At 35.3% G+C, this 13,981-nt stretch overlaps 1 protein-coding gene across 2 annotated transcripts; it reads right to left on the bottom strand.

The window, feature by feature from the left end:
• Positions 1–428: 428 nt before the first annotated feature.
• On the bottom strand, positions 429–12,175 carry st14b (ST14 transmembrane serine protease matriptase b). Of its 2 annotated transcripts, XM_079834341.1 has the most exons (20): positions 12,115–12,162; positions 11,792–12,024; positions 10,497–10,656; positions 10,261–10,391; positions 10,045–10,115; positions 9,470–9,654; positions 9,267–9,302; positions 8,953–9,187; positions 8,682–8,824; positions 7,736–7,833; positions 7,518–7,624; positions 6,900–7,033; positions 6,701–6,805; positions 6,472–6,579; positions 6,270–6,386; positions 4,821–4,943; positions 4,235–4,418; positions 3,884–4,155; positions 1,674–1,810; positions 429–1,563 (listed from the first exon to the last, which is right to left on the bottom strand). In XM_079834341.1, the coding sequence occupies exons 2-20, from the start codon at positions 11,885–11,887 to the stop codon at positions 1,402–1,404; spliced, it is 2,604 nt and encodes an 867-aa protein (XP_079690467.1). In that variant the 5' UTR covers positions 11,888–12,024; positions 12,115–12,162; the 3' UTR covers positions 429–1,401. The 2 variants fall into 2 exon arrangements, with proteins under 2 accessions (XP_079690467.1, XP_079690466.1); XM_079834340.1 differs by having other exon boundaries at positions 11,792–12,175.
• Between the last annotated feature and the right edge of the window lie 1,806 nt (positions 12,176–13,981).

Below are 13,981 nucleotides of genomic sequence, written 5' to 3'. Positions count from 1 at the left end.
TTGGGTAAACAAGTTGACAAAGCTCAGCTCTAATTTAATTGCTGTCTGAAGAAAATAGCAAAAATGAAAAAACCTTGATAGATTATGCACTTGTTCAACCATCCATATTATTTGCATAGAATTCATCCTCCATATGAAAATTCAAGTTAAATTATATATTGAATTTTATTCCTAAATAAAAATGCTAATTCAAGCCTAACTTTGCCATTTTAGGAGATAAAGCATCACATAGATATCATTTTACAATATGTAAACAAAAGATAATATATTCACTGATCATTATAATAACCTCTTATTCTGTCTTTATTTTTGTGTTAACATTTTTATGTTAAATTTGCTATATTAAAAACACATTTACGCAATTGTAATATTTTTCCATATCTTTTTAACACCAGGTGAGGAATTCACCACATGAAAAATAAGCAGATTAGAATTTCACTTTTAATTTTTATTAAAGAACCCACTGACGTATCAAGGCACATTATGGGAACGCCAATCACCCAAGGAGGGCAATAACAAAAAAAAAACATTAACAATGTAACAAAAGATTACAGATGCACAGTAAAACAAAGGTCATGTTAACCAAATTGCAAAAAGAAAAAAAAAATTGTTTAAACATAACAAAAGTGCTTTTAATTTCAGATTTCACGCGTTTCAAAATTAAATGTATTTTTATCAAATGTTCATCTACACGCACACACGCACGCACGCACGCGCACACACACACACACACACACACACACACACACACACACACACACACACACACACACACACACACACACACACACACACACACACACACACACACACACACACACACACCAAATACACGTATCCGCATACATTTAAAAATGACATTCAAGATGGATATTAGCTCTCTTAAATTGAATACTCTAAAATGTTCTATTATTTAGCCATAAAATACATTTGTGCACAGATCTGATGATGAAGACTGTTCGGTATGAAAGATGATAACGGTGCAATGTAATACAAATAAAACGCAAACAATTACATTACAAAAATCCCTGAGAAGCACTTAAGTTGTAATGACTTAGCAAGGCAGCAAGAATACTTTTCCTCAACAGAAAGAGAAACAGTTTGTTTGAGCTCAAAATCAGCATAGTCCGTATAGACAAAACTCTTTTAAGAGCATAAACACATACAGAACGATATAAAGATAGATGAAGAAACTATGAGAGCTCCTTATTATGAAAACTAAACTAACTAAACAGAGAACTATCTACATCAAAGAAAACGTTCTTGTGGACATTTGGGATAATTATAAGAATTTTTATGGCTCCTGAAATATGACTTGGTTAATATTAATGCCTTAATTAACCTCAATAACTCTCAACATAGGTTGTTAGGTTTAAGTCCACTTTTTTCACCATTGTGACACTAAACCCCTGTCATCTGCTTGATCCAGCTGCGGAATTCTGTGACCCGTGTGTAGATACCAGGCCTGTTCTTGCGACCGCAGCCATCTCCCCAACTCACCACTCCAGCAAGGAACATGCGCCCATTGTTCTCAGTGGAAGTCATTGGACCACCTGAGTCACCCTTGCAGGAGAAAGAGGAATATATGTACGATATTGAGAAACATAAGGTTATGTATGACATGTATCTGAATGTGAAGGAAAAAAAAACACAATCAAAAACTTTCATTTTACCTGACAGGCATCTACGCCTCCGCTCAATACACCTGCACAGATCATGCGTGGTGTTATCCCATCATCCATCAGCCTGCTGCACACAGTGGTGTTAATAATGCGCACCTCAGCCTTCTGCAACATTGATGCAACTTCATCTAGAGCAGGGAGAAGACATTTTCTTAGCTTACTAACAATTTTAGGTTCTTATTACATCATAATTTGTACTCAATGACATTCAGTTTGTTAGTATGTTCTGGTTTGGACAAATATAGCAACACTACCAGTTTTAACAGTTTTGTTTTAGAGTTTAGACACACTTGACTAAACTCGTGTTTGTGGAATTCTAGGATTCAGCCTTGATTAATTTATTTGCTCTGTGTAAAATAAAACCATTTTACATAGATTACTATCTATTTTTTATTTTTAGACAACTGATTTGACTGGATTTTTTTTTTTTTCTTCATAAAACTTCAATATAAATTACCTTTTTAAATGCTTGAAATTAATTATGTAGATAATTATAAATTGTGAATTTATGGTTGTTATAATCTGAATAATCCAAAACAAAACAAAAATGTAATGGACTGGATAGTAACATTTAAAAAGCAACCCAGTAGTAATATAGGCTATAAAAGTACTGTGTAGTATAAAAACACAGTGAGGGATCTAAATAAGATGGCATTACCCTCATCCATTTGTTATTCCTGTTTTAGCTTTAAAATGACATTCAAAAAGTTATAGAATTTTAGAATTAAGCAGGATATTAACTGCCCAGAATAAATTAATACTTTAAAAATGTTTCCCGTAACACTTTAGGATAATGGTCCGTCATAATAGGACAAATAATGCAGTAGTACTCAGGGGCGTGAATTTCAATTTTTGAAGGGGACACAAATAATACAGCAAAAATTGTACTTGTAAGGATATGTGTACCACAAAAAAAAAACATTTTGTACTTATTTGGTATTTTGGTGCACTGAAAAATGATCTAATATCCGTTTTTCTTTTCTCTGTCATTTTATCTGACCAACAACACAAAGTGATAGATGTTTAAATATGAGTAAGGTTCACCACGCAGTCATAATTATTAAATTATCTTGCGTCCTCAACATAGTATTTTATACTATGATATTCAGATATTTAGATATTGAACTGCAGCAAGCCCTCAGATCTGCCACTTATTATCATACTGAGCAAAACCCAACACAGATCTGACCGGGCAGCCGTACGCATATACTTTCGGTTTAGAATTTGCACCAATTCAGGGGCCGGTTGCTTGAATTTTGGGTTCATTAGCCTATTATTCTTAATGAAAAACACAACAACAAAATAGTACAATGACACTGAAGGATCATTGCTCAAGGAGTTCTCATTAAGAACTATTAACTATGACTATGATTAATGTGACTATGATGTAACTATGATTATAAAGAATTAACAATGAATTACCAATTACAACATTAACATGTCTGAGCAATTTTCTTTTTTTTTTACTCTGAACATGGTCATAAAATGCATCAATTACTCAAGTGTTATCTTGTCACCTGCAGGGACTACTAGTGATCTGGACCATTATTAAACATGTTATCACTAGTAGTCTCTGCATAGTTTTTAAAGAGAAAGCTACAATGTAATACAAATAACTATTGGACTAATAGTTTTCCATATTTCTGATGCATTATTATTATTATTATTATTATTATTAAATTTGGCAAATATTCATAATAAACAAAAGTCTAACCGTTTGGTTATGTACATTACCGTTTAAAAGTTTGAAGTCAGTAGGATTTTTTTTCTTCAATTAAATAATACTTTTATTGATCAAGGAAGCGTTAAACTAATCAAAAGTGACAGTAAATGCATTTAAATGTTACAAAGGTTTCTATTCAAAATAAATACTGTTCTTTTTCAACTTTCTATTCATAAAAGAACCCTGAAAAAAACATTAAATATTACAGTTTTCAACATTGATAATAATAAGAAATGTTTCTTGAGCAGGATCAAGGATGGAGTAATGATGCTGAAAATTCAGCTTTGCCATCACAGGAGTATATTACATTTTGAAATAAATTCAAATAGAAAATTGTTATTTTAAATTGTAATAATATTTAACAGTATAATTTTACTGTATATTTGATCAAATAAATACATCCTTGGTGAGCCTAAGAGACTTCTAACCTTACTGACCCCAAACCTTTGACCAGATTGTAGGTTGTTACACGACTTACCAATTTCCTCTCTCCGCCTGCCCCAGCCAGTGATCCATACAGATTTGCCTGCTGGGAAGTCATGTGTGGCTTCAGGTAAGCAGACAGGCCAGATGGTCTGGCTGAGAGTCACAGGGCTGTCCAACTCCATTAGAGCGATGTCATTGTCGTAGCTTATGGGATCGTACTGAGGGTGGCAAATGATGCGGTTCACACTTTTTTGGGTTGCCTTATGAGTCTCACCCTGGTTAAGTAGGCCTAGATAGACTTCCCACTGGTCAGGCTGGGAATATCTAGCAAAAGAACAAACAATCAGTCAGGATCAGTGCAGGAGGGGAGGAGAGGAGAGGGCCAAACCAGATGAGAACTCACTTGAATTTGTCATTGTCCTGTACGCAGTGAGCAGCAGTGACAAGCCAGCGGTTACTGATAACAGACGCCCCGCACACATGACCTTGTCTCTTCATGTGGAGGCTGACCTGCCAGGGCCATTCTCCCTCATTCGAGTCCTTTCCACCCACAATACGACTGGACTTGTAGGGCTTTGTCCCGCATTCTAAATTGAACAGATATAAATATACATAATATTAATGGCATGTTTTTAAAAAAGCATTACAGGTACACATTTTTGGCAGGTGAACTATTAATATTGTTAAATATTATAATATTGAAAAATGGTTTTAAACATATAAAAAATACATAACAGGTTTTGACCTTCTTTACCTTTAAAATTGTGGCAATTCTGACATACTGTAATCTTTTGAAATGATTTGAATCAATTCTATACAGAATACAGAAAATATTAAAGTAGAGGTAGAAAGTAGAAATCTTTTGTAACATTATACAAGTCTTTACTGTCACTTTTGTCTATTTGATGCATCCTTGTTGAGTTGGTAGCCGAGGAACAACAAATTCCTCATGATTTCTTAGAGGAAAGAAAGAATAATTTTGAACTTACTGCACTCTGCTTCATCCGAACCATCCGTGCAGTCACTTTCTCCATCACACATAGGGTTCAGCTTGCTAATGCATTGGTTATTCTTGCACATATAAGTGAGATCAGAGCAGCGAACAGCTATGGCTGGATATAAAAGAGAAGTAATTAAGCCCAATAGTGTGACGGCTTATGTTGACAGCAGGTATATAAGTCAACCTCCAAGGTAAATTGTACTGAAACTACTTGTGAAATCATATGTAAACAATAGAGGTATACATACATACATAATATCATTAATATATGCACTTTTATTATAGGGATAAACTGAGGTCAAATTGAGGCCAAATACATAAAAGACAGTCACTGGCCCGCACACATCCTGAAAAGTTAAGCCAAAGCAGGGGTGTCAAACTCAGTTCCTGGAGGGCCACAGCTCTTCAGAGTCTAGTTCCAACCATAGACAGTAAAAGAAATGGACACAGCGACCCCATAGACTTCAACGGAGAAAATTGAAGTCAGTTAGAAGCACTCACTTCCTGATGGCTGAGCGTACTGCGCAGCCTCAGACTGAGCTTGACGACGTAGATGTGACGTGACAACCTGTCTGACAGTTGTAAGTCTTCTAGTAGTTGTGCAAAGTGAAATCTGAATCACCGAATCTTGTAGAGACAGAGAGAGTGAGCAGGAGCAACTTTTGATGAATGAAGCAGGATTTGCGACATCTCTATCTGCGTTTATGCCTCCACGATTGCCGTCCCGATTGCCTCATAGACAGTAAAAGATTGCCTGCGAGCTTCTCCTCGGGTCTATACGGTACAGCGCGACGGAGTCGCGTGGTTATGACGCAATCGTTAGCCTATTTTTTACAAAAACGGCTTCTACGGGGCGATAGTGTAAGATACAAGGTAATGGAGCCTTTTATACATTGTTGTGTTTGTTTAGAAATAAACAATGGACAAATTGAGTCTTTAAACGCCTCAGATGTAAAGATATTTGCTGTCAAAGTGAGGCCAAAATGAATGGGAGTCAATGGGATGCTAACAGCAGGTAATGGCTTGGTTAGCAATGGCTGCCCCTATGGAAGGTACGCTTTCCGGGGGCTGGATTACCCCCTTGGTTCCAACCCTGCTCCAACACACATACCTGTAGTTTTCAAATAAGCCTAAAGGATTTGATTAGCTGAGTTTGACACCCCTGAGCCAAAGCATTTTGATCGCCCCCTAGTGGCTGGCTGCAGTATAGGTACAAAAAAATATCCAATTACACAATATACACACAATTACACACAACATTTTTCCCCCCAAAGACCTCAGGAAAGTTCCACCTCAGGGTCACTACTGCACAGACTAGGGCACTGAATGACGTAATCAGCGCAAGATGTCAACGACCATTCTCGTTTTTCTACATATTTTTTTACAGTCTATGTGACAACAGGCAAAGACATCGTCATTAATCAATGAAAGTTCTCACATTTCTCACACTGAGATTCATCTGAGGCATCACCACAGTCGTTGTAGCCATTACACTGCTTGTATGCTGAGATGCAGCGGCCATTTCGACATCTGAACTCTTGCGCATTACAATTCCCTGCAAAATTGAACAAATAACCTTAATTCATCTCCATTACTCTTGCTCCATAGTTTATGACATTGAGTGCTGGTTTCATTCTTACCACAGTTTTCCTCATCAGTGTTATCTCCACAATCATTCACTCCATCACAGAGAAAGAATCTGGGCTTGCAGAAGCCATTCTTGCATTTGATTTGAGTCTCATTGCACGCTGCATGCATGGGTAAAGAAAGTCATGTAAAATCCCAATTGACACATTATTATAGAATTTCAAGAGCTTCTCTGTGTAAAAACAATTATAGAAAGAATGAGTACAAGTGGAATAAACTTACTGCAGCCCCTCTCATCACTCATATCTCCACAGTCATTGTAGCCATCACACTGTAGGTTAGGAGGCACACACAGGTCATTGTCACACTGGAACCTCCCAGGACAGGCTGTGGAAAGGTGATAGAGATATTTTCGTCATGGTGGACTGGCTTAAAACATTGCGCTTTAATATCAGCAGAAAAAAAATATGATTCTACTCACGATTAGTGGGTTCAAAGGCCTCATACTCTGCAGAAAAGCCCTCACTCACATAGGACATGTCAGAATGAAATCTGACTGTTGCTTGGTTTGATTTGATAGTGTACACTGTTTTCGGTGGCTTCTCTCCACATATTCTAAAAATAAAAAAAGGAAAACAACAGTTTTAATCTGTATTAAAGTACATTCATATTCAAAAGATTGGGGTCAGTAAGATTTTTTTTATGTTTTTGAAAGAAGGCTCTTATTCTCACCAATGCTGCATTTATTTGATCAAAAATGTAATTTAATTCAAATATTTTAAATGTTTTAAAATTAAATAATATTTTTGAACTTTCAGCATTATTACTCCAGTCTAGAAATCATTCTAATATGCTAGTTTGCTGCTCAAGAAACATTTCTTATTATTATCAATGTTGAAAACAGTTCTTTGATGAATAGAAAGTTCAAAAGAACAGCATTTATTTGATGTTTTTTTTTTAAATGTACTGAGCCCAAACTTTTGAGTAGTATATTTTATAGTTAGTAACATCTAATCAAGTAAACGATGATTACTCAGATATTTTGAAGCAACAGGTCTGTGTAAATAATGCCTTTATAATGGAGAGACTTTTGTCTGACCTGTAGGTAAACTCCAAGTAGTCCGAGGGACAGTTGATGGAGTCCTGTCCAGGGTTATGTATAGAGAACTTGTCAAACTTCACCTTGATATGCTTTCCTGGTGGAACCTTTGAGACAGAAGAATATTTAAGAACTTACAGTATTTTGAGGAACTAATGTAAGAAACCGACCAATGATGCAGGAACATTTACATAACATTGAGAACAAATCTATTTTACCTCAATGTTCCACACACACTCAGTCTGAGGTGGGTAATGGGAGGGATAGCCAGGTGATGTGAAGGTACCACGAAGCCCTGTTAGTCTCCCTCCGCAATCTAAAGAATGTGACAAATAATTTATTTCACACAAATATTGGCCTTACTAGATTTAACACACTAGTGCAGAATCCTGAATTAAAGGGATAGTTCACCCACAAATGAAAATTCTGTCATTTACTCACCATCATGTCATTCCAAACCTGTATGACTTTCTTTCTTCTGTTGAACATAAAAACTAATATTTCTGAAGAATGTTGGCATCCAAACAGTTTTGGTTACCATTGACTTCCATTGAATGGACTAAAACATCTTCTATTGTGTTTTTCACAGAAGAACTGAAGTCATACAGGTTTGGAATGACACAAGGGTGAGTAAATGATGACTACATTTCCATTTTTGGGTAAACTATTCCTTTAACACTTTCCAAAACAACTAGCTTTGGCAGGGCACTTGCAAGTGTCCAGTAATTTTATAAAGAACTGCAATGCAACATGGTTTAAATCAATCGTCAAAACATTTGTCTGACCTTCACAAATACACATAAATAATATCTTAAAACTACTTTTACCTCAGTTAATATAGTTGGAACCTTTGAACAATAGTGTATGTAATGTTCTTCACATTAAACCCCCAAAAAGGAATATATTAGAAACAAAATCAAAATATGTGAGTTTTATTTTATGCATATGGGTATGTGATGTTGCGAGTGACAATCATTTGCGCTGTTTGTCACTAACATGCAAGGGAAAAACAGCTGAATTATACCCTAAGGAAATATATTTTTTAAATAATGCAGTTTCATGGCAGACAAGAATTATTTATATCCAGTAAATTTGCCATTGACAAATGTGTCTAAAAGCGAATTCTGGACCTTACACAGGAGTTTATATATAATTAAACTCTACCTTGAATTTTGGCTGGAATCTGAGAGTAAAATGCCCTGAAACCTGGGAAGTTTTTCTCTTCATTTGTAACCAGTGTAACCAGCATGACATTGCCAGAGGAGATGAAAATTAGCTTCTCACTGGGTAAGCGATATCCACATTTCCTGGATGAAATGGTTGTTAGATTCCACATATCACAAAGACAATAAAAACAGACATGTGCAATGTGACACTGCTCACACATGCGGTACTGTACCATGGAGAGGATGAATGAGAGCGTATGAACACTTACTCCGTTATGACCTGCTTCTCTGATGGTGCTAATGAGTCGTACACTTTGATGAAGTCATTACTACAGTCTTTCTCCAGGTCTAGGACGTCAAACTCTAGTCTGATCCTGTGCTCTGGGTCGGCCCGAATCTGCCACTCGCTGTGAAGGTTGGCGGTGTATGAGGAATCAGGAAAACCTGGAGACCTGATAATGTCTGTCTGGTTCTCATGGGCATGATGAAACTTCTGAATGGACCCTGAAAGACAAGTTCAATACGAGTCTGAGATATGAACACACATGAATAACTAAATGTAAAGAACGTATCTTTTACTCACGTTTGAGGTTTTTGCCAGCTAACCGAGCATCCACAGCTGTAATACACACCAAAATATACATGAATTTTGACTGTAAACAATCAAGCCCGAATAGTGCTAGACTAAAACGAGCGCTATATTTTGTTGAAGTTTCAGGTGAGATTACAAGAAGTGACAGACTGAAACTATGCAGGTAATATGAAACACTCTTCCAGTAGATTTACCCCCTGATGTCATGCCATCAATGGTGAGGCTATTGTCAGTCCTGCGACTAAAACCCCTCGGGCTTTTCTGAGCATTTTCCACCTTCTCCAAGGATGCAATGGCCTCGTCCACTTCAGATAGTCTGGACTCCCGCACATTAAACTCAGACAGGTAATATGCGATGATACCGTTATTTCTGCCTTCACTATAGGGGGGAAAATTTTATGAAATTTACAATACAAATAAACATACATGAGATTCATAGTATGAAATCAGTCCGTCATATTCTGTGATGTCCTAGTACATTGATTGTTTCAAAAGAGATTTTGGGGTGGACTATTCAAGGTTAGCTGACAAATAACTTTGTTTATTAACTTGTCTATTAGCTTGACTTGACTTTGAATATAAGGCGTGCTGTGATTGGTCACCACTCGTTTTTAAAGAACAAATATTCCATGTAGTCTGTCAATTAATATGAGGCCATACAAGGTAATCTGCATAAATAATAACTATAGAAAAAATATAGTTTTACCTTTCATGTCAACTAACTACCCATAATTTTCTTTAATAAAGAGTGGTGAAATTATTTAATTACCTGAAACCTTGCACACTGGATCCCACATGGTACTTGGAAAGTAAGCGCACTTGACCGTATATGGTTTTGAGCTGAAAGATGTAGAATTATGCAATTTTTATGATATGTCAAAATTACCCTTATGAACTCAATACACCACTTCCTGAAAAGAGCCGTTGATGAAGTAGACAAAGATTTAAAAATAATAATAATTTCAAAGAAAAGTGAACACCTCACCTGATTTGAGACCCTTGAAGCCAGTTCTTTATATTCAGTGCTGGTAGAGTTTTCATAAGCATCTGAGAAGGTCTGACTGGAGATGGTCATATGACCACTAAACAACTTCTTCACCTTTCCCTTTGGCCTGACTATAACAATGAACACGCTGGAGTTATTGTTTTATCAAAATCCTTCAGATTTACTGTTTACTGGTGATAATAACAGTGTTTCAGTTTACAGCTTAAATAACTCACTATGGAAATGCCACACTAGCAGTCCAGTTACTAATGCAATGATTGCTAATGCTGTGGGTAGACCTATCGCCACAATCCCCCTGCGCGATACCCTCTTCTTCTGTAACTTCTTTGCATCCGATGCTGGAAGAAACTGCTCTGTCTGGTCCAAGTTATTGTCCTACAGAGACATTTAAAATACAAGTAAAATACGCTGGTGCTTTTTGAGTTTGTAACATGTGACTGTTACATATAGAATGAGTGGTAACACTTTATTTCAGGGTTCAGTTCTCGCTATTAACTAGTTGCTTATTAGCATGCATATTACTAGGATATTGGCTGTTTATTAGTACTTATAAAGCACATATTAATGCCTTATTCTACATACCTAATACCTACACTTAAACGCTACAAAAACTACCTTGCTAACTATTAATAAGCAGTAAATAAGGAGTTTATTGAGGCAAAAGTCATAGTTAATAGTGAATATGTCTTCCCCAAACTAAAGTGTTACCGAATGAGTTACTCACTGTAACTACCATGTGGACACAGTGTACAGTACATGACTAAAATACAATTTTGAACCACCCATGAAAACAGGCTATTCCTCTTAAGCTGTCCAATCTCACTGGTATGAGCACATGGAATCATGTGGTTGCAACTGTTTTCTAAATCCTGAACCAACACCTTTCTCATTAGCGTCAACAATCCACCCAAGACAAGTATGTATTGGCAAGAGTGTGTGTGGGTCACGTGACTGAAGTGGCAACTTTTCTTAGTAGAGGATAAACAGGTTCTTTAGTCTTTTGGTTGAATATCTTTAGATATATATTTACAGTGGATAGTTATTACTATCTTACCTACTTATTTTTTAAATACTGGTGGAGGATACTGAAGAATATTTTTCCAAAAGTTGAAGCACTATGTAAACATGAGACTGAAACGACCATGTCAATATAACCATTGATTTGGGCAATATAAAACAGTGAAACAAATCAAATTAGACAGGCATAGGCTACGTTGAATAGGCCTATATAATACAATTAATAATGAATAATTATTTTAATTAATTTAAATATATATTATAAATATAAAAAATATATATATGTTCAAATATATACAATTATATAAAATGCCTATTATTAACAAAACTACCGAGCAAATGAGGCGGGTAATTATGTAAATGACAAAACACCAAACAGCACTGTACAGGACGTCCCATAAACTTAATCTCGAAACAAATAACTGCTAATAACGCCTGAAACAACTGAATACAAGAAAAACATAATAATATAAAGATACTGTTTAAAACATACCGGAAATTTTTTCCCAGATTTGATCGGGTCCATGTCATTCGACGTATTTGTCAAACTGTCCGATGCCAGTCCACTTTGTTGCCGTTCGTGTGTCATGCAGGCGGCCCTTTGTCCTCACCTATAGCGAAACCCGCTGACACGCGCGCGCAGGTGTCTGCTGAATTAACCACAAGAAACTAGCCCTCCATCCAGCCTTTTTTTGCATGGTCTTTTAGCACTGAGACGGTATAACCCTGTTGATTTTATTATTAATGTAAGTTCTGTATCTGAAATCTGAAAGCATATCAAACATATACTGTAAATCGTAAGGTTTCTCTTCACACCCAGTTTCGAGCTGCAGGTGAGTCCCTCTCAAGCATCATGTGCAGTATGCCTACTTCCTGTAGTGAACACAGGTGTGACGTGTGAAAACCAGGATATCTAAAAAATAAAGCAGTAAACATGATACAAATCAAGACTTGTTTGCTATCAATCTACTAAACATGTAGGTATTATAAACTCTTAAAAAAGTTTTTCCCAACCGTCACTGAAGGTGTTTAACCTTCAGAAAATGTTAGTAATAAAATATTATTATTACTATATTAACATTTTGTCTAATTTCGGGTCTCAGTTTGACTCCCTAAACTAAAGTATTTGTTTGATCATCTTTATCTCACAACTGTTTGGTTAGGGTGAATTAAGGGTGATTGGGACAGTTTTTGAATTTCTGGCCTTGTGTTTCTTGCCATAAATTAAAAACATCAGTCCAACACGATACATTTCTGTATTACTGAAGATGTTACCTATCATTTGAACAGGAAATAAGTTCATAAAGGATGTGTAACATGTAAACTGAGCCGAAACCCATATTTTTGGTAGCATTTGGGTGATTGAGACAGCACTTCTTATCAATGATTTAAGCTAGTAGTGCAGCATATTCATTACAGAATTATTAAGAATATTAACTTTATTTCTCAATGTCTCAATATTAATTCATCCAGTACAAGGGTAAAGAAGAAGGCTTGAACTCCAAAAGTCCTTGAAAAGTGTTCAAGTTAAAAAAAATATATATATATATTTCACGTCCCAAATTAATTAATATTATAAATAAATAAATAAATAAATATATAAACTGTTAAATATAAACTGACCCAAACTTGGGTGGATGGGACAAAAAGCAATCCAATTCTGAAAATAGAAACACATTTTTACTGATTTTGTTGCAGTAGTGCATCATATTCATGTTTCCATCAAAAGTTTGTGTAAAATAGTAGTTATGACAATTTTATGATATTATGAAAACTAGCAAAAGCTTATGTAATTTCCCCAACTTCATGCATTTTAGGGTCTTCCTGTTTATTGCCTGCCCAGCCACCTAGACATATCACACCAAGGAGGGCATCCTCCAATTTTGATTATGTGGTCTCATATCTAGGACTCAGCAAAAAAGTTTTTATTTTCACTCATTAGGCAAGAACATAAACTGGCAATACTGTCCTATTTGACCTTATGTCCCAATCACCCTTAATTCACCCTGCTAGGGCTAACAAATGCAGTCAACACTACAATTCAAAAAGACAAAAATGGAATTAAATTTTCAACTTGTCTTTCTTTCATGTTGTAAAAATAGTGTGTAATACAATTAACTGAATTCCAGTTCAATTTATTCAGTCAGAATTATGAAACTATTGAATTTTAATTGTTATAAGCTATGCCAAAATAAGGCTATACATTTACCACAGTGACATGATGATGATGGACAGACTTTATACTTCATAAACATTTAAGATATATATATATATATATATACATATATATATATATATATATATATATACATATATATATATATATATATATATATACATATTATATATTTTATGTTAACCACTTATTTTTAAGTCTACAGTTTATCTCACTTATCATCCACATATTTTTTATATTTTTATTTTTATCTTATTTCCTATTTTTATCTTTTACTTGATTTATTTATAATTCTACTTATGTTAATACTTTTTATTCTAACTTTATTCTATTTCTATTTAATTTCTTGTAACTGTTATTTGCACTGTCCATGGAGCGGACCTGTTTACATTTCACTGCCAGTTGTATATTGTGTATATAACTGTGTATGTGACAAATAAAACTCTTGAATCTTGAATCTTGAATCTTGAATCTTGAATCTTGAATCTTGAATCTTGAATCTTGAAT

The sequence above is a fragment of the Gobio gobio genome (assembly GCF_949357685.1).
Source record: "Gobio gobio genome assembly, chromosome: 14".
NCBI classification, from domain to species: domain Eukaryota; kingdom Metazoa; phylum Chordata; class Actinopteri; order Cypriniformes; family Gobionidae; genus Gobio; species Gobio gobio.
The sequence above is the reverse complement of the archived record's forward strand: the minus strand, read 5'-3'. Positions and strand labels throughout refer to the sequence as shown.

Excerpts from the sequence above, each read along its gene's own strand:
- st14b (XM_079834340.1), bottom strand. The coding sequence starts at position 11,887 with ATGACACACGAACGGCAACAAAGTGGACTGGCATCGGACAGTTTGACA. Across the intron at positions 10,116-10,260 it reads CTTCAAGGGTCTCAAATCAG|CTCAAAACCATATACGGTCA; the intron begins GTGAGGTGTTCA and ends TACATCTTTCAG. Across the intron at positions 9,303-9,469 it reads TGATGGCATGACATCAGGGG|CTGTGGATGCTCGGTTAGCT; the intron begins GTAAATCTACTG and ends TGTGTATTACAG.